The 20,923-nt window shown below is 44.4% G+C and overlaps 2 protein-coding genes across 2 annotated transcripts; both read right to left on the bottom strand.

Annotated features, from left to right (window-relative positions):
* Window positions 1-340: 340 nt before the first annotated feature.
* On the bottom strand, window positions 341-7,731 carry rnf208 (ring finger protein 208). The gene is made up of 2 exons (XM_040198453.2): window positions 6,853-7,731; window positions 341-2,506 (listed from the first exon to the last, which is right to left on the bottom strand). The coding sequence occupies exon 2, from the start codon at window positions 1,494-1,496 to the stop codon at window positions 714-716; it is 783 nt and encodes a 260-aa protein (XP_040054387.1). The 5' UTR covers window positions 1,497-2,506; window positions 6,853-7,731; the 3' UTR covers window positions 341-713.
* Window positions 7,732-13,199: 5,468 nt separating this feature from the next.
* LOC120832238 (sodium/glucose cotransporter 1) lies at window positions 13,200-19,628 on the bottom strand. The gene is made up of 15 exons (XM_040198388.2): window positions 19,415-19,628; window positions 18,915-18,986; window positions 18,689-18,793; window positions 18,526-18,585; window positions 18,323-18,427; window positions 18,115-18,220; window positions 17,606-17,686; window positions 17,294-17,502; window positions 16,673-16,808; window positions 16,440-16,547; window positions 16,193-16,343; window positions 15,938-16,106; window positions 14,421-14,636; window positions 14,200-14,305; window positions 13,200-14,113 (listed from the first exon to the last, which is right to left on the bottom strand). The coding sequence occupies exons 1-15, from the start codon at window positions 19,550-19,552 to the stop codon at window positions 13,899-13,901; spliced, it is 1,977 nt and encodes a 658-aa protein (XP_040054322.2). The 5' UTR covers window positions 19,553-19,628; the 3' UTR covers window positions 13,200-13,898.
* Between the last annotated feature and the right edge of the window lie 1,295 nt (window positions 19,629-20,923).

The raw sequence follows: 20,923 nt of genomic DNA, 5'->3' as shown, positions 1-20,923 counted from the left end.
AGGGATTTGTAGGTGGTGAAATACAAAACACCATGAAAAACACACATTTTTATCTGAAAAGAAAGAAAAAATAAAAAAAGACAAAATTAACAGTTCGCCATTGAATGGCAAATGATAGAATGTAAATTAAGGGAGAGTTTTCATGTTTAGAGCATTTGTAGGTTTTAGTTTCTAAAAAAAAAACATGAATCCCTTTAAACAGAAACACCATTAGAAAATACCACTCCATTAACTACCCCCTTAAGTAAAGGCAAATAAGCAATGGATCTATCTCCATAGTACAATAATCCTGAATCATTTCTGTAGCTTGACAGATCACAAGTGCAGGCCACACAGTTACTTTTATCATTTATTTACTTTATTCACCTAGGTTGGGGGGGACAGACCTCCCCTGGCATTCCCATGTAAAGAGATGTCAATGACAAACACGTCCAACCTAACGAGAGAGGGTGAATAGGATTCCAGTCCATACATAAAATACATATATTTACTATTTATTGAACCATCGGCATCCATTAGTCCCACATAGCATCCATCTGCGCTATTAAATATATAGAGATAACATCTGTGGAGGGATTTATTTACTGTGTGTGTGATGAGAGGGGGTTGGCAGAAAGGGTAGAGCTTATAGAGGAAAAGAGTGATGATGGTGGTGGTCTGTGTGAGTTTGGGGGGGGGGGCGTGCAGCGTCCAGTTATGCCCGCCATTGTCCCCTACATGATGCCACAGGAGGACAACGGGTTGGCGATCTGGCAGGTGCAGGCTGACTGGCAGTATTGGCGCACAGTCTGGTAGCAGCTGCGGTCGGCCTCGCCGCCCCACTGCACGGGCCCGTTGGGGTCAGAGGGCAGGCGGCTCAGGATGCTGGTGTTGATGGCCAGGGCAGCCAGGCCATAGTCAGTGAACAGCACCGTCTCGCGCCTGCAGGTGGGACAGGAGATGAACTTGTACTTGGGACAGGACTCGTAGAGGATCTGCAGGCACTCCTCGCACACCGAGTGCAGGCAGGAGAGGATGCGCGGACGCTTGCCCGCAAAGTTGTAGGTGTGACCGCAGGTGGGGCAGTCCAGCGGCTCGCAGGGCATGACGGGCCCCGTGGAGGACGCGGAGGACGAGGTGGAGGACGAGGTGGAGGAGGAGCGCAGCACGTACTGGTTGACGATGACGTCGTCCATCTTGTAGTGGAACTGGTGGTAGCAGATGTCGTTGGCACTGGTTTTGCGCTGCGCCAGGAAGCTCTGCTCCCTACGCGTCAAGGGAGGGGCCGACGGGGACGCCATCTGCCGGGGGGAGCCCGTGATCTCCAGGGCCAGGTCGCTGCAGGCCTGGTTGACGATGATTTCGCCTTCGCCTCCGCCGTCCCACGCCACCCTGGGGGGTGGTGCATAGCGGGGCTGGGTGACGGGAACGGGGCACTCTCGGGGGAACTTCTCCGACTGGATGATCTTGACGGTGTCCATCGGGATGCCGACAGGCTGGCGCCTGAGACAGGACATCCGCACGTTGTCTACAGGTGGAAGGGAGAGAGGGGCTGTGGCTCTGATCGGCGCTGGTCGCCGCCGCCGCCTGGTTCTGGGGGAAGATTAGGCTCGGTCTCCGGAGTCAGCCATTCGAGGGAACGTGGGGACGGATGGTTGCCTCCATGTTGTCCTCAGAGATCTCCCGCCCCACGCTGGGTGTAAGCTACTATCAGCCTGTGTCTTTATGAAGGGAAGACAGATAAAAGAGCGCTGCCGGAGCAACGCAATCTGCTCCCCGTGGATGTGATGAGTTAACAGTCCAGCTTACAGTGTCTGACCAGTGTTGCCTACTTAAAGGTGTTGTTTTTGTTGCTGATGTTGTCTCAGATTGCTATTTGCAGTTTATTCACATACAAGGACAGGTGGTACTTTAGCACAAAGATATCTTCTCACTCAGTGATGACACCAATAAATAATCTCATAAGCACACGGACGCTCACATATATAAATACAGAACAGGTTGTAGAATTCCAGCGTTCACACTATGGGGAGAGGTGGGGGGGAGTTCAGGCAGTCCGGAAAGGTCCAAAAGATGTTGTCTTAAACTATATCCTGTGGCCTGCAAAGGAAACTCTAGTCTTGTCAAAGTACCCTTTACACATGGTTCTCACTTAGCTTAACTTCCTGTTTCTGGCTGAGGGAGTGCTTCACATTGACTCGAGTGCGTGAGAAAGAAAGAAAAAACCTCCAGTCTTTCTCTCCGCTCTTGGTCCAGTTTGGTCAGGTGACCCCGCGTGACCCTCTCAGCGGCTTATTGATAACAAACAAAAGTTGTCCCACAATACCCTAGACGGCTGATAGAACGGCTCTTCAAGCTCCAAGGCTCCTGAATTCCTCAGAGGTGGGAGTGAAGGGTTAAACTTTCAGACGTCCTCCCAAGTGAGCAGGAGAGCTGATAACAGTCTGAGGGACGTCTCCGCGCTTGTCTCCCCTTGTCAGTAACTCAGACTCATACCGTGTCCTCGGGTCTCCTTTGGTCCGTCTACCTGTGAAAACAGTAGAAATTTATGAGCGGCATTAATTTGTGCTCTTTAAAATGTATCACGGAATATTAAAAAGAAAAGATTGGGGGGAGTGGGCCGTCTTTTCAAGAATACATTTTAGATTGTGTTATTCTTAGAAAGGTACGCAAGTGTACGCTACTTTAATTCTTTTCTACTTTCACTTTCTTTGTTTGATTGGATTTTATTTCATAACTCAGAAAGATTCTACTGTAATTATATGGAGATGGCTTTGTAGTTAACTTGATGACACACACTTTTAAATTGGCACCTTGCACTCGGCCCAGCTGTGTTTCTTAAGGGTGAGAAAATTATCATGCCGCCTAAGCACAATCGGTGAGCTACAAAGTCAGAATATTGTGTTGATGTGGGGCGCTTGGGCGTTAGAATCACAAACGCGGCACATCGACTGTGCATTTTAAATTAGCCAATTTCCATTAGCCAATTTCCATTAGCCAATTTTTCACATGTTTCTGTGCCTAATCACAAAAACCTTTATGTGAATGAGAACTGTTCCGGGCAGTAATAACGGATACACAACGCTGCAGACGCAAACAGTGAATGCAACAGACAGGTAATTAAAAAAAACAAAGCCTGACGTGCTGTCCGATCGGAGCGGGTCATTGCGACACATGTTGCGGCGGCACCGCTTTTGTCACGCTTCCTGCTTCTCGGCAGCCCTGTCACGTCTGAGTTGCGTCAGGGAGACAGCGTGAAACTGCTTGCACCCTCGCCATGCACAGCCTGTGTCACACTGTGTGGGGTTTTGTGAAAAGAAAAGAAAAAAGAAAATGTACGGATGATTTTTTTTTTTTTAGCTCAACCAAAACAATAGCTGCCAACCAGGAGAGGCGGGAGGATGACACGTCTTTCACTCTTTTCACTGGATGCAACAGTGACGATTCGTTAGAGAGAGGAGGTGACCTACATGGCGAAGATGCGAGAGAGAGAGACAGAAAGGAAAAGGGGGAGACAGAGCCGTGTGCTGGTGCATGTTTCTATTTATGGGTTGTTTATCTATGCACATCTTAGTGGTTTGCTGCCCTCGACCCCTGCTGAAGATTCACACCGAAGGAGAGCGAGAGATGTACCCAACAGGCAGAAGGCCCTTTGCGAGCAGGCAGACATTTGCTTCTCCCCCCCGGTCGTGGACGCTGTGACGTATTTGTAAAACCCCACACTCAACAAACACAGAGCTGTTGGACATAATCCCAGGAAATCTCACCGAACGTGCTTCGGCACCTCCTGAAATAGCCTTTTCTTTTTAGTCCTGTTTAACACACAGTATTCATTCGCACACGCTTGATAAAGACAGGGATGTGCTTCAGCGGCAATGTCGATTTTTATGCAAGAAATAGATATGGAGACAATATGAATAAGAATTAAAAAAAATAAGAAATATAAAACTGAATGAAAATAGCTCGCAAAATTAAAACAAAATATTGTTTTTTTTAAATCACTATATGGCAATTTTCTGTGACAAAATGTGTGTTTTTGTTTGAATTTGGCTGCACCTGTATATTAGTATGTACGAGCCATAATAACACAATATGAAAAAAACAATGACAGACGTAATTTATATATATTTCCCTTACATGCCCATACATCATCTACAGACTACAACAAAACTTAAGGGATCCAAAAGTCTTTTATTACAAAAAATAATTTAGCATGTTGTTTTATTGACTAATCCCCTCCTCTAATGGCAGATATTAAAGGTCTAGACACACTGTGGGGACATAAACTGCCTGTGAGAGAACGTGTCTGCCTCGTAGCGTTAAGGGGTCGGGTTGATGAAGCATTCCGGCTGCGAGAGGAGCCTTTGAGTCTGGGGGGGGGGGGTGGCGGGGGGGGTGAAGCAGCTAAAATTACCCTCTAATTTGGTGACAGCGCTATGAAAAGGGCCGATAAGTGAAGCCGCCCGCCTGATGATGGCCCAGCTTTGGCGCGGCCTCTTCCTCAATCCACGGGGCCCTCTGCGGTTATATAAGGAGCTCATCTCTTACCCAGTCACCATATTAACTCAGCTCTCCCACAGTCTTGACATTGACGGTTTGTGTTTGTGTTTGTGTGTGTGTGTGTGTGTGTGTGTGTGTATGCATAGCTCCGGGTCCTCTCCCTGCAGGGGAATTATTACACTAATGAAATCATGGCAGGCATTTGACCTCGTCATCACAAGCAGGAGGAGAGGAGAGCCGACCACTGTCAGACGTCAGAGGAGTTTGTCTCGCGGCAAATTCCTTGTGGCAATAAACACACACAGAGCTGCACGGACGAAGTCGCACACACAGACACACACACGGACACACACCTAAAGCGTCTCACCCTCCGAAGACTCCCCATCATCGTACTTGGCGCCGCCCTTTTACATTCCACCGGGCACACAACAGATAACAGGAATATTTCTAAGTATGCCGACTATCAGTCACGCTGCTGATTAAACTCCCGCAGACACCTGAAGAGGGAGAAAAAAAAAGAAAAATACACATGGCGCCACACGCCAAGAAAGATTCCTATCCTCTCCCACTCCAACTGTGTTGGTTGGTCTCACAAACACACAAAAATGTGTCATCCTCTGTAGATCATGTTTGCACCATGTTTGGAATGAGTCATAGAAACCCTGCCCATCAGCCCGTCTCTCTCTCCTCTAAATGACAATCGGTCTCCATATCCACCTCCGTAAAGCCTGCGCTCCATCCATCCATCCATGCATCCATCCATCCATCCATCCCATGTTGCTCTCTGTGTGAGCGTCCTGTTGGCCGGGACCGAACAGATGGTCCGGGTCTTTGTGCTTCTGCACCACATACCAGCGGTACGTCAGGTATGCCAGCTATGTTGAGATGTGCACCCGCATTCATGCCTCGGCTGGTAAAAAAGCATCGCTACATATCTGTACTCTGACCTGCGTGGGATGATATGTTAGTGTTTTGATTACGTAACGTGTTGTGACCTTAACGTGATGTGTGGACAAATCCCCAGATTTACTGTATGTTTGTCGGCTGCACATTGTCTCCGGAAGGCATCGCGCTTACAGTGAAATGCTGTGAATGACTCAAACACAGGAAGATTTGCATCTGTGGCATATTTCACAATTTAGTTTAAGTATATATTTGTATATATATAAATTGAGAAGTTGCACTGCAGATGGCAGATGCATCTCATAATTTTCTGAATATACATATACATTTACTTGTAACTCAAAAAGCCAATGTTTAAATCTTTGAATTATATATATTTTTTACAGGATTACGTCATTCAATCCACCGAGCTGCAGTGTGGCAGAAAGTGCTTTTCTCAAAGAGCGCGGAGGTGTTGTTTTTAATAATTCAGCTGGCTGTCTGTCATTCATGGCAGACATCGGCCATTTTGCCTCGCAATTCATTACAGCCAAGTGCTCTTTGTTCTCGTCTAGGTTTCTCCCGCACAGCAACTTCGCAGAGCTGCACACGGGCAGAAAACTAAAAGGCATTAACCATCCTCGCTCTGCCCGACACGGACGTCACGCAAGACGAATGAGGGGAAAGGTCCAGCAAATGTCCCGCACTTCAATAACAACAGTGGCTTGATTGAAAAAAAGGCGACTGGTTTTGGTCTTTTAGGGAGGACACGAGACACGGGAGAGAGACTGTGTGATGGAGGCAAAGTGGCCGAAATATTTGGACGGTGCGAGAGGCTTTAGCGTGCAGGAAGGGAGGGAGGGAGGGGGGGGGGGTGCGTACAGGAGCATCAGTTATGCAATCGCAGCATGGTGTACCCAGCGCTCGCACTGCAGCGCCAATGTATTGCCAATATAGAGATGCCTTAATCCTGCTGACGGCTACAGAACAGGCAGTTCCAGCCCCCGTCCCTATAACCCCCCCCCGCCCACCACACACACTCCGGCCCATACTGTCTGTCTGTGCAGAGGTCTGTCAAATGCCCCAAACCAGCTGGAGACTTGACCCTGAACACACCACCTACACCAAAACTCACACATCGTAAAAGGGTCTCCTCCTGGTCTCGTCCCCCTGTTTGTGATGGACGCCAGTGAGTGGCTGAGCAGGTGTGTGTGTCTGTGGGCGTACCCGTGCCTCTCCGTTCATGCGGGCCATGCGTGTGTCTGCTAAAAAGTGATGCAACCACCATGCAAATCCCAGCTTAGCGGGACAAAAGGCACAGAGCCCCCTCTGTCTTGCACAAAGACGGCTGGGGAAAAAAGCAGGACGTTATAGTGTGGGACCCGCAGAGAGGAGCGACACCTCACCTAGGTAAAACGGATGATAAACACGGAGAAACACCTCCACATCTTCCCCAGTGAAAACACAGGCAAAGTCATTTCTCGTCCTCACCTGTCTACCTGCGCACTTGTCTTCGGTTCCGGTCCTTTCTCGCCTCCTCGATCGGGTTCCAGTGGTTGCTGTTGACGTTTGTCGACGTTGTATTGACGGGATGAACTGCTCGGTCTCTTTGTTCAGGGGTCTGTCTGGCCTGCGGAACGATGCGCTCTCATGTCCATTCGAGTCTAGCAGCATGAACAACGAGCAGCAGTGGAGGGAGGCGAACATGGAGTGGATGTAAGATGGAGGAAGCTTTGGCAAGGCGGATGCGTCATGTCTGGTATCGTTGAGCTCAGCATCCCTCGTCCCCCTGCCGCCTCTCCCCTCTGCTACCTTTGTCCTTCACTCTCTCACCCGAGGCTCCTTTCCGCCGGGCAGTGGCTGAGCGTCTCCTTCAGGTCTCTCTTTCTCCATCTCTCTCTCTCGCTAAGCCCCCAGATTGTTCAGCGTGTCCTGTGCAGCGGCCTGAGCTCCGGCGCCGTGTTCCTCTGCACGTACGTCCGTACGTCTCCTCTTCCTTCTCGTCTCCGTCTCCTGGTCCTCAGGTAAAAACTGTCGTCGCGTTGTTTCCCTCTCCTCCGCTGTTATCCGACCTCCCGTCTCAGCTGCCGTTCATTACCTCTTTTTCTTCTCCTGCTCCGTTCGCTCCAGTCAGTGCGCCTCACAGTCACACATGCGCAGTGTTTTCACACATACATGCACACTCACACACACACGCACACACACCCCTCTCTGTCTCCAGCTCGCTCCTTGTGGATGTGGCTTGTTTTTTGCCTGAGCACCCCCACCTCTTTTTCTCTCTCACACACAGTCGCCCTCTCTCTCTCTCTCATTTGCTCTCCCTCGCTGCAGCACACACTGCAGTGCCTCTGCAGCCAGGATCACGTTTTCTAGTTGCCAGAGAAAATATTTCAGCCAATGAGAAACGTTCTCCCTCCCCGGCCCCCAGACCCTCCCTCCTCCCCCTTTAACGTTGCTACACACACACACATAGTATGCGTGCACACACATAAAACACACATCCTCATTTATACATAAGCATGCACACGGCCGTCTGAGATAAGAGGGTGTTTGTGTGCACTGTTTGTGTATAAATGCAAAGGATTTGCACCTAAGTAGTGCATCATACTTCAAATGCAATCTGAACCCACATATGGTTAAGCCGACAGCAAGAAAATACAGCGGGCTGGTGTGAGTAGATCCGGTTGAAAGGGGAGCAGCACATCTGACACAAACAAAATGAATTAATTCAAAGTTAAGTATTTATACTCGTATTCCACTGAGCTCACATAGCCCGCTCATGTTTGCACAAATGGATTCCCGCAAACATGACCTCAAAGAATTTTTTTTTTTAAACAGAACACAGTGTGCACATGTTCTTCCTTGATACTGTGAATCAAAAACAAACGATTTCACTGCTGAATGTGACACAACAGAGTTTCTATAAATTCACCAAGAAACTTCAAAGCAGCATCCTGTGAGCTCCCAATGCAGATCTGCTCCGTCAGCGTCGTTGCATAACAAAGAGTTTGTATTACAAGTTTTGTATCAGCCCGAGCCTTCATGCCGACCAAATAATCCTCAAATCAAATGTACGAGGGCTGTGCTTATATAACATGGGCAACAGAAGAATAATGTAATGGGAGATAATCTGAACATTAAATAGCTTGTGTTTGAAGGGTTTTTAGCAATCGAGAATGTTTCAACTTGTTATTCTGTTTTAAGGATGATTTGGATTTTTGCTCAACACAGTGATGTAATATAAGTTCCTCAAAAATGTTCTGCGGAGTTTTCTTAGACTATCTCTCATTTATTTTAACTAGCAGCCATTATAAGTAACTGGCAATGTGTGTGTTTAAAATCCCTTTGTTGAAGTTCATGAAAACAAATATTTCTCATTTACATTAACTATTGGGAATCTGACTCCGGATTAGTGGTTGAAGATGAGAGCGAGATTATATATTCCTTACCAGTGTTAGACAGTAATTAATCATAATGTGTTACAGTTTCATTAAGGATTATTTCAGTTATCATTTATCAGCAGTGCATAAACGATAAAAAATTGTTCATTACACAAGGTGGTTAAATCGTAAGCAGATAGAAGAGTTAATTAGTGTAAATGATGTATTGGCAAGCAACTATCACAGCCAATGAGAAATGCAGTCAAACACAGTTGGAACCATAGCAACAATTAAATTTCTCCATATGAGACGTTGTACGACGGGGGGGGGGGGGGGGGGGGGGGGGGGGGGGGGCACAAGTACAGAGAGCAAGCTACCAAAATAGAGAAAAAATATTTAATTTCTGGGGTTTTCGTACTCATGCGACACACTAGCAACATATAGTAATATTACATATAATTAGGGCTGCCAATAGATTAAAAAAATGAATTCATTAATTACATATTTTGAAATGAATTAATCACATCTAATCGCTTCCTGCAATTGTTACAATGTTGTTGTTAATGAAAGTATTTTCTAGCTTCTAAAGACTAAATCTTACAAGTAATGAGTAATGACTTTCGGTAGCATATTTGGTGTTTGTCTAAACTCTCCATAATTTGAGGCTGTGTTTGAAGTGACAACAATCTCGCAGGCTAACGTTAGATGCTGAGATGGAAGTAGCCACTAGCTTAGTAATTAGTTTAGCATAGCGGTACTTTAAGTGGTCTGTTTGCCACTCACCCCCCTTCTTTTTGACACTTGGAGGAATTCCTCTGCACAGTTCGCCTCTGTTTTTTTTACTTCCAATGCAAAAAGCTCTCTCCATCTTGAGCTACCGTCTTGCTTTCTCGGAAGCGACTGACTGCAGCTAGCTGCCGTTTCGTTTCCGTTGTCAACTTCCGGTTCCAGACCGGAAGTAAATTGAGTTACGTTAACTACGTTAAAATATTTTGTCGCATTAATCTCGGCCACAATTATTGCCTTTAAATAAAAATAAGTGGTCTTTACTGGGATCTAATTAATTACTTAAGTGACCTTCATTTGTATGCATAAAGTCACAATGGGATATTTGCTCAAATATATTGGATGGCCCAACCTAGAAAATGTTCCACCAGCTTCCTGAGAGAGAAAGCTAAAAAACAAGGCATTTTTCTACTACTAAACTTAAATTAATGGCAATGTTTATAAGATCCCATGAGAAAAAGCTGCAAGGTATTTTGTTTGTGTAAGAATAGCCCGAGAAAGCTGCTATCATTAACATTTGCAAATGTCAATGGACAAAAACATTACAAAAATGTGTGTGTGGGAGACGGAATTGGCAATGAACTAAGGCTCTATGGCAAGTGAGTAGGGGATTTTTTTTCTCCATGAATAATTTTTCCATTGCTGTCCTATGAAGTGACACAGTGTGTACTTGTTTTAGAAGTAGGAATGGATGTAATTCAGGTGTTGATTGAAGGCAAGTGTGCCCAAGTGTGTTTCCACTATGCTGCATTCATTTGTACTGTACATTTTCTATATTGCTATCAGTATTGAGTATAGTTATGGTTGGATGCTGAACTGCATGAGGTTGCTGTGCTGTATGGTGACATGTTTTAATGTCATCTTAATTGGGCACATTTATGTGAACATGATGAATCATGTTCGTGCTATCTTTAATCAACTCTCCTCTTATCTCCACTGTAACAACCTCCTTGACCCCCACCAGTCAGGTTTCAAGGCAGGCCACTCTACAGAGACTGCTCTCCTTGCTGTCTCTGAGCAACTCCACACTGCTAGAGCCGCCTCTCTCTCCTCTGTCCTCATCCTTCTGGACCTCTCTGCTGCATTTGACACGGTCAACCACCAGATCCTTATTTCCTCCCTTCAAGAACTTGGTGTCACAGGCTCTGCTCTCTCCCTTCTCTCGTCCTACCTCGATGGCCGCACCTACCGGGTAACCTGGCGAGGATCTGTGTCGGAACCGTGTCCTCTTACTACTGGAGTTCCTCAGGGTTCCGTGCTGGGTCCCCTCCTGTTTTCGCTTTACACCAACTCTCTTGGCGCTGTCATTCGCTCGCATGGCTTCTCTTACCACAGCTATGCCGATGACACCCAACTAATTCTCTCCTTCCCTCGCTCGGACACCCAGGTGGCGGCTCGGATCTCTGCCTGTCTAACTGACATCTCTCAGTGGATGTCCGCCCACCATCTGAAAATCAACCCCGACAAGACTGAACTACTTCTCTTTCCCGGAAAAGATTCGCTTACCCAGGACCTGACAGTCAACTTTGGAAACTCTGTGCTAACGCCCACTTCGACTGCTAAGAACCTCGGCGTCACACTCGACAACCAACTCTCCCTGACTCCCAACATCACTGCGACAACGCGATCCTGTAGATACACGCTCTACAACATCAGGAGAATACGTCCCCTTCTCACTCAGAAGGCAGCGCAGGTACTGATTCAGGCTCTTGTCATCTCCCGCCTGGACTACTGCAACTCCCTCCTGGCAGGTCTCCCTGCCACCGCCATTCGACCTCTGCAGCTCATTCAGAATGCAGCAGCTCGACTGGTCTTCAACCTTCCGAAATTCTCCCACACTACTCCACTCCTCCGCTCTCTTCACTGGCTACCGGTGGCCGCCCGCATCCAGTTCAAAACACTGGTGCTCACGTACCATGCTGTGAATGGATCGGGTCCAGCTTACATCCAGGACATGGTCAAACCCTACATCCCAACCCGCACTCTCCGCTCTGCATCTGCAAAACTACTCGTCCCTCCCTCACTGAGAGCAAAACACTCGACTAGGTCTCGACTCTTCGCTGTCCTTGCGCCGAAATGGTGGAACGCGCTCTCTGAAGACATCAGGACCGCAGAGAGCCTTCACATCTTCCGCCGCAAACTAAAGACACACCTCTTCAGACTCTACCTCGACTAAAGACTAACAAATTGCAGCACTTAAATTGTACTTGTGACGTCACTCATCTATAGCAAATTGTAAATTCGCTTATTTGAGGAAATTGCACTTTCTTGTTTCTTGTTCTCCTGAGTTTGTACCCTATGGTTGAATGCACTTATTGTACGTCGCTTTGGATAAAAGCGTCAGCTAAATGACATGTAATGTAATGTAATGTAATATATTCTGCATTGAGTTTTGAGAACTCCTCAACCAGACACGTTTTTTAAAGTTTTTTATTTTTACATAGACAATTAGACATCCATACTCACACCAAGTTCAAAATGTATGTTTTGCTGAATAAAGCAATATTGATTTTGACTTCCTTTGAGATTAACTTTTCTTTTGAACTGCAGGAGTGCTGTACAATTGCAGTAAATACAATAGAGTTCCATATTTTGTGAGTATCAATCCCAAACAGTTGGAATTTAAAAGGAATTGCGGCCCTGATATCTATCTACAATGCAAGGTTTTAACTCTTGTCCGGTTTGGAGTTATAGAGTTAATAGTCCTGTGTAATGACGCTCTTGCACCACTACGAGGCCGTCTTATATTACAGTTTTGTATACTGTGTATTTTTTTATCTAACTCACTGATCCCTTATTATTACATTTGCATTGTTTGTGTAATGGGTAGATTTTGGAGTGATTTCCCGGCTGAAATGAAAAATAAATATCAAAATGATCTACTTTGACAATGATCTACTTTGAGAATCATTAAGTAAGAGGGGTATTTAGGCCACTGTGGATTGAGACGAGCCTCACTGTGCTCAGAGCGGGTTAAGTGGAGACGGATACGAAAATGGCATATGGATGTATAAGACGAGTTGCTATTAAAAAGTGTAAATACGTTATTTCATTTAGGCTTCTCTGTCTATTATAATCGATTCAACTTTTGAAGATTACAGAATTCAAAGCATGTCTTCATTACTCATTCCATGACTAACAATGGCAGACAGATGGGGTTTGGATCCCCAGCACTACAACAAAAATCTCTCTGACTGAGAGCCAGTTGAGTTTCCATTTTGGTGCACTTAGTCACCACACAGGTCAGCAGAATCACTGCCAGACGTATGATTCAAACGCATATCAAAGTTATATAAGGAGAATTAGGCAGGTGTAAAAGAGCCGAGAACTAAGCGTGCCATTGCAAGGCATAAATCATAAATCATTCAACAGTGGTGCACATATTCAAGGCCTACATTAGTGCACATTAACCACGGAGTTAGTGATAAGAGCAAGACAATCAATGTGTCGCAATGAGAATTATTAACAGTGCATTGAAAAGTGTTCACGTCTGCTTTTAGCATTTCCAATAAACAAAAGACAAAATTTACCTCAATAAGGGCAGATTTCACCAGAAATTGCATACGCAATCAAACAAACAGAAAACCAGTGTCTCACATGTTCAGCAGTGACCCACCGGACTGAAGCGAAGAGTGAAACATTCTGTGTAATTCACAAACCTACTTCCCTGAGTTGTTTTGAGTTGTTTTTATTCATTAACACCTAAAACAACTCAGTAAGTATTTAAGGAGGAAAAGCGGCTGTGGACTTTGAGCACAGATAATGGGAAAAAAGGCTTTTGTTTCCTGAGGAAGCCAAAAAAAATGTAATTGCTGGAAATGTTAACATCTTCAATCTTGTCTAACTTTGCATTCATCATCTATTACAGGTTGAAGATGCATTCAAGTTTGGCAAGTAATCTTAACAACACCATAATGGACATAAGTTAATCCACTTTCTCATCACTTACATGTAAACTACAAGGTCCAAGGGACAGTGGGAATTTATATTTCCAGTTAATACATAGTCAAATTAAACAAAATAACTTGCTAGTAGCAGAGAAAGTGGACTTTCCAGTAAACAAGTGTGAGTCACCATGCATATTAGTTTGGTTTACTATTTTACTTTCAGCTGCTACATTTACATCAGAGCAGTAAACACTGGTAAAATATTTGTAAAAGTGCACACGGATATGCTTTCAAGAAAAGATCTATAGTTCAGTAGTCATATATGGCATTCACACAGTAATTATGATACCATTTGGAAAAGTCTGCCATTCATCTGTATAAGAGGGTTGAAAAAGGTTATGAAACATGACATATGTAGTCGTACAATACAGTCATACATTTAAATATAAATTATCCAAGAGCATTTGGGGCCAACCAAGTTTCTTTAACCGAAAAACCCATGAAAGAAAACGGCCACACACAGGAGGATGATGGCGTTTGCATTGACAACGTTCCTCCATAGAGGCACCTCGGAGGTGTCTGTGAGCTTCTTCTGCAACTCCGCCTGCTCCTCGGGACTCAACGTGGGAGCCTTTTCCTGATCCAGGCCACAGAAGCACATCACCGCCTTCTTGCACAAGCCAGGCTCCTCCACGTGCTCTTGAGATGGAAGAGACAAAGGCGATGTTGAAAATCTGCTCGGGTTTGTGTTTTATATATGTTAATACTAGATGTCTGCCGAATACCTTCTATTTCCATATCGTTGGACTCTTGGTTATCGATCCAATCATCCTGTTCAATGTCCACCCTCTCCTCTGTACGGTTCCTCAGGCTCCAGCACAGTCGATACAACTAGACAGTCGACACAACACATTGAAATACATTATTTACAAAGTTGGCTATTTATGCGTCTACCAGTGACGATGGGAGATTATTGATCTGTCCTTATGTCACAGTGGTCACGTACATGCTTGTCCTCAATGGGTTTGGTCATGAGAGAGATTCCCACGATGATGATACAGGAGACAACAAACAGGATGATGGAGAAGTAGAGGTAGTGGACTCCACATATGATGGTGGGACAGTTACTGGGGCTAATGCAGCTGCCTGTCCCATAAATAAACTCTGTAATCATCCTGGAGAGGCCGATTAGCAGGCCGATCACGAGGCCATAAAATGCACCCTGGAGAAACAAGTAAATAGGGAAAAATTCTCAGTACACGTATTAGGATAAGGTCTTTCAAAAGAGTTTTTCACCTCTTAATTTAGGTGTGATACCTACCATAAAGAACCAAACACAAAGTTCAACTGAAGCTGTAAGCAATATTCAAGTAGTATTACAGGGATTGGGTCATAAACCCAAGCATTTGACAAAAATTAAAGTTATGTGATTTGATAACGAGACTTGATAAATGGTACACGATGAAAAGGATCATCAAAATGATTACAATTGAAAAGGGACAGCGTTCCCTCTCCCTTAGAGGAGCAGGAAGGTCTAACAGAGCTCTTTGGAGGAAGTAACTGGAACAGGAGGACACAGGTGTGAAGGAATGCACATTTTCGGCCACCCCCAACCCCCCACTCACTTATGGGCAAAGGTCACAGAGTTCCCAAGAGAACTCACAGTGTCCAATAAGATCAATATTTCCGTACAATTCATATATTAATGTTTAAGTCTGGAAGTAAGTGGTGGGCCGAGCGATACAACTAAATGAATCCATTTAGCAGGTAATACACTCTGTTAAGCCACAGAACCCGCACAAGACTACATTGAACAGGATCCAGCTGACATGTATAGCTGATATCAAATATACAAAATGCAGATTGCATGTTGAGTCATTGTGCTTACGAACATGAAACCAGGCCAAGAGGAAGCTGGAGAAATGAGCTGAGACAGCACTGGCAATATAATGAGTGAGAGGGAGTTGGACCAAATCATAAATCCCTCAATGGCCTTTGTGATTACGTGATTATGTGGATAGGCGGTGGTCCATCTACTAATGACTGACAGATCAGCTGATTTCATGTATGACACCATACATTGCCATAACCAATATGAGGACCATAAGGGTAGAAAAGTTCACGGTCGCCAAAGACCTTTGGTCAGTAATTACTTAAAGATTGTGACAATGGACTGACGTTTACCAAAAAGCAAGTCCTTTCATCATCAGGTGTACCCTAACCCTGTTGGGCTGTTAGTCCACCTAGGTCCAGACTGAAACATCCCAATAACTACTAGATGGAGTTCCATGACATTTGGTACATAAATTCACATTTGGTACATGAATTCCTGAAGCCCAGAGTGTAAAGTTGAACGATTTGGGGAATTTTCCAATACTTTGGATTTCATCATTGTCAGTTGTCAATGTCAATTGTCAGCTGTACTTTGTATTTTGTGCTAATAAGCATGGTTGGTTAAAACAGCAAAGATTGTACCCGCTCAACTTCAAGGAAATAAAGGGACGACTGAAAGGGAAAACTCACAGACTCATTGACACGCTTGCAGAAGATGGCGAGGATGAAAACAGCGGCGACAGGTGGCGTGAGGTAGCTGGTGATGGACTGGATGTAGTCGAAGAGCTGACCACTCTGGGCTGATTGCACCACAGGGATCCATGCTATGCTCACCCCAATCAGGGCCAAGATAAACAATCTACGCACAGACACAGATATTGGCAGTGAGGCATGCATGAACCGTATCGCTGTCACGTAATAAACAGGAACCCTGATGGGTTTTACCTGCCAGCAATCATGAGTTCCCTTTCACTGGCCCTGCTGCGTATCTTAGTGTAGATGTCCATTGTGAAAAGAGTGCTGGCACTGTTGAAGATGGAGGTGAGCGAGCTCATCAGAGAGGCCATCATCACCGACAGCATGAGACCGCGCAGACCTGAAACAGACAGAGAAACGGATTCAAATGGGGAACCCAAAAAAAATCCACCTTTGTATTCTGAGCTCGCAAGACAAACATTTTTTAGCCACTCACCATTAGGCATGAGATCCACCACCAGTTTGGGATACGCGATGTTGGTGCAGCCGACACTGGCATCACAGAACTCTTGACATTTAATCGGATCCACACATGCCACCTCATCTTGAATGTAAGGAATACGATCAGCGAGATATTGAGGAAGATATGGAATCCCCCATTTGATCTACAATACTTGCAGACGGTAGGCTTGCGTCTGCCAACACCAGTCCCATTACGGACTCACCCACCTGGATAGAGGATCCTGCTTATCATCCCTGGGAACACCATGAGGAACATAGGCAGCAGCTTCAGGTAGCCGCACAAGATGCAGCCTGCCTTAACGTGAGATAAATTCTTAGCGGAGAGGCAGCGCTGGACAATCACCTACAGGAAATGTCACAGACGGAAAAAAGATAAGTAGTGCCATAATGCACTCAATAAAAAAAAGCATATAATTGACTCTAAACCGGTGAAGTGAATACATCACTTAAGCCAAAGCAGCCAATTGGATATGCTTGCTGATAAGTATTCTCCCCCGAGCAGGGATAAAGGCAGACGGCGATGTGTGTATCTGTGTGCCGGATGTCAACATTTAAATTTGCATCTACTTCTTTGCTGAGATCAAGCAATACTCCGTCCGTTAATCTTATCTCAGTCATTGGGAGTGCATTAGGGTCCAACTAAAAGCATGTCCCTTTTCATACTGAAGGCAACCTAAGACCGCTTGAATGAGTCTGGCCAAAACAGGTATAAATATGGGCACATCAATTGAATGAGTCAGTGCCTGCGTGCGTGTGTGTGGGTGGGTGAGTATTTATGACCATGGATTGTGGCAATGCAAATGCCCAACAGCGTTTTCTGGAACTGACCTGATCCGTGCACCAATACCAGGTGGCCTGAATGGTGAGTCCAAAGATGAGGCCGGGCCACGGCAGGTCCCCTGTAATCGCGTTCCTGAAAATATGGAAGGAGTCTTCCCGAGGCTCGTAACAGCTCGCGCTGACGTTAACTCTGTCCGCGGGAATAGCCTCCATGTAGCGCTGCTGGAATTGTTCATAGCCTCCCACCTCATTGAAAGCTGCACATGTGTCTCAGTTAGACTGACTTAATCTTTTTTTTTAGTTAGTGTCAAAAACAGGATGTGTCAAGTCAAAATGCACAAAAGAGTGTAATGAAGTTACCAAAGCCCATAAGGATGAACGATCCAATAACCATGATGATTGTCTGTAAGGTGTCTGTGTAGATCACTGCAGCCAATCCACCTGAGACACAGCATGTAAGGCTATGAGTGTAAGACTCTTCCATTCCAAAAAACATGTTTTAACACCACTGATGTACATCAGCCACACATCAACACAACTTACTAGAGAGAACTGTTAATTGAAGATTAACAGATTCATTATGGCAAATGTATTTGTATTTTGTACTGTGCTTGTTTTGTGTAAGTGATCATTAACTGTAGAGTATACGTTCTTACAAAACGGCAACAGAAGGCCATTTCCTGCTTATCGCAGCCCACGGGTAATTAACCACACAAACACACTGGACAGGAGAAGATTGTGTGTATGTATCTCTATAAATTGTCTTCAGAAGACTTTACCCTCTGCCGTATAGCCATTCTCTAAAGTAGATAAGCTTTCGTTTATGAGTTTGGTGGAAAAGGTAGAGAATCCACCCTGAGGAGACAGACCTGTGACGGTGTACAGGGCGGTAATCAATAGAAGCATGACGACAGCAAGGTAGATATTCAATCCAAGTGCCTGGTTGATAAAAATGGCTCCAGAGAACATGTCTGCCTGAGAGGGGAGGAGAGGGGCAAGCACATCCTTTCAATCAATGACGGGAAATGCAATGTTGACATAGAGGACATCACCCAGGGTGACGGCGCCGCGACTTACTGAGATCTTGGTGAAAACATACAGGAAGAGGGACAGCACAGAGAGATAGATGCGAATACGCTGTCCTCCAAACCTCTTCTTCAAGTACTCCGGCATGGTGACCACCTAAAGTCATACACAGTGGATTAAGTTTTCATTTGTGATGGTCTGACTTTTGTCTTCTAATGTTGTTGTTTTACGTCCCAACAGTGTGTTCTGTTTACCCCGGCTTTAATGTAGATGGGCACAAAGAGCCAAGCCAGAATGATGACCACTACAAGAGCCTGAAACATTCAAACATACAGAGAGGTTTACCATAAATAAGCAATACACCCAAAAGGCTGGTCTAAGAAGTGAAAAAATTTCACTTTAGACACAATTACTCACATTCCACTCAAATCCACCAATGGCAATTCCCCCGGCTGCAGCAGTCCCAGCGATGCCTACAAAGTGGCCACTGCCAATGTTGCTGGCAAACAGTGATGCGCCAATCTGGGGAGTGCATAGTTATCATTACTACAAACAACTTTCTATGAATAATATGCATCCTTTCTTTTTTTTACATGTTATAGGTAGCACAAGCAACAAGAACCTCCTATCATGAGATACCCACCGGCCACCACACCATACTCCTCCCCGCCAGGAAGAAACCACCTACTGTGGATCGGTTGGTTCGGACCATGGCCTGAAACAGCACAAGAGCACATTTTAGAAAAAACAAGTATTTGAGCAAAACAGAAAGAGACTTGATAAATGTGTCTCATCACACTGTGGCAACTAAATGCTAAATAATCTGACCTGCAGTGAGATACTGTGAACCAGGTTGTTTAGTAAGATGCTGCAATGGAACAATATGAGTCAAACCCATTGCAGATCATTTATGCTAAAAAACAACACCTTTGTTGCAAAAAGTGAGATGCCTTTTATATAAAAAAATAAATGATCATTATCCTGACTTTGCTTATTCTCTTTCTCAAGGCTCAATAGAGACTTCTTCTTCTTATATTGACGTAAAACAAACTACAGATCTCCAAACTGTGGTACTGCCTAGTTAATTATTCACAGACGAAAACGATTTTCCACAACGTTCAACTAAAGGTACGAGCAACTCACCCATACTCCAACAGCCAAGACAACCAAGAAGTAAATCACGATGACAGAGATATCTGCAGCGTTGTTAAGCACCACCGTGCCATTGCTGTTTCTTGCATTGTTTCTTGTCAAGGAGAATCCCAAATAATCCTGAGCCATTTCGCTGAGAGGGTGACCAGAGAACACGAGCGTTGCTGGAGTGTCTCCTCTTTGACTGAAGCACCTGCACGGACACTTATGTACCTTCTGGAGGAGGTGTGTTTGAGTTGAGAACGATGGGAGGGACGCAGTTCGTCTAACAAATGGCCAGATATTGGGTTTTATTGAAAGGGTGTTAGGATCTGAAAATAAACCTTTGCAGGTGCCTTACGGTGTTTGTGTAAATTTATGTGTCGTAATGTTTCAGCAAATAGAAAATTGCTGTAAATGATTGACGAGGAAAACCACAAGGAAAGGAATAGGTGGATTTTCTGCCTTCAGCAACACTGCAGCCGAATTTAACTGAATTCAAGCACACACAATTATACACTAAACTTACGCAGTTTATTCTAAAACAATTCTAAAAGAAAATCGCACTGTTTCTTTAGAATAAACCAACATTAAAGTGGACTCCACCAGCTTATATATACTGGATATACGTCATTCTCCCTCTCTATATGTCTATATTGACTTATGTTCACACAATAGCAGAGGAATCTAGTGAGAGGCCACAATGAACAACTTCAGATACTATTATTCATCTTCCAAAATCTCTAAATTAAAATGAGACTTTTAGAGATTTTTATCTCTAAAATATTGTCTCATTTACAGTAAGTTGTTATAAATGCACTTATCGACTTCCCTCTACAGCCAGTGAACACTAAAATCTTTTAAGGACGTCACAGAAGAGACAAAAAATGTTTAATACCCATCTAAAATACAAACCAATGTATCGAATTGTACGAACATTGAAAGAAGATACAAGCATCCACTAGGTGTCTCTACAGGACCGCTAAACTAATCTGATTCAGATGATTATTAAATTATACATATTCAAGGGTGTTCTGTAGTATTTGCTTCGTTTTACTTAATATTCCTTGTATGCTGCTTCATTCACCAACTCCTATAGTGATATATCACATATCAACAATTTTGTTTAAATAAATTATCATAGATAAACCAAAAACACAATTAATATTCTGAAATGTACTTAGTCTTTACTTTTACTTATTGGATTAAAGGCTAACATTTTAAGAACGTCACAGAGGAGACAAAAAAAATTATACACCATCTAAAATACAAAACAATAAATCAATGTACGAACATTAAAAGAAGATGTAAGCATCCAGATGTCTCTATAGGACCACTGAACTGATCTAATTCAGGTGATTAGAAATGATACAGATATCAGGATCATGAATCAGGAAATATTTATTACCAAAATATGTCTTGGCGGTTGGTGCATAACATGAGACAGTAAGACAATGGACAACAAGACAGATAAGACAAACAGGATTTACAAATTTACAATTTGGTTGGTTGAGCTGTGGG

This window comes from Gasterosteus aculeatus, chromosome 14 (genome assembly GCF_964276395.1).
Source record: "Gasterosteus aculeatus chromosome 14, fGasAcu3.hap1.1, whole genome shotgun sequence".
Classification (NCBI taxonomy): Eukaryota; Metazoa; Chordata; class Actinopteri; order Perciformes; family Gasterosteidae; genus Gasterosteus; species Gasterosteus aculeatus.
The sequence above is the reverse complement of the archived record's forward strand: the minus strand, read 5'-3'. Positions and strand labels throughout refer to the sequence as shown.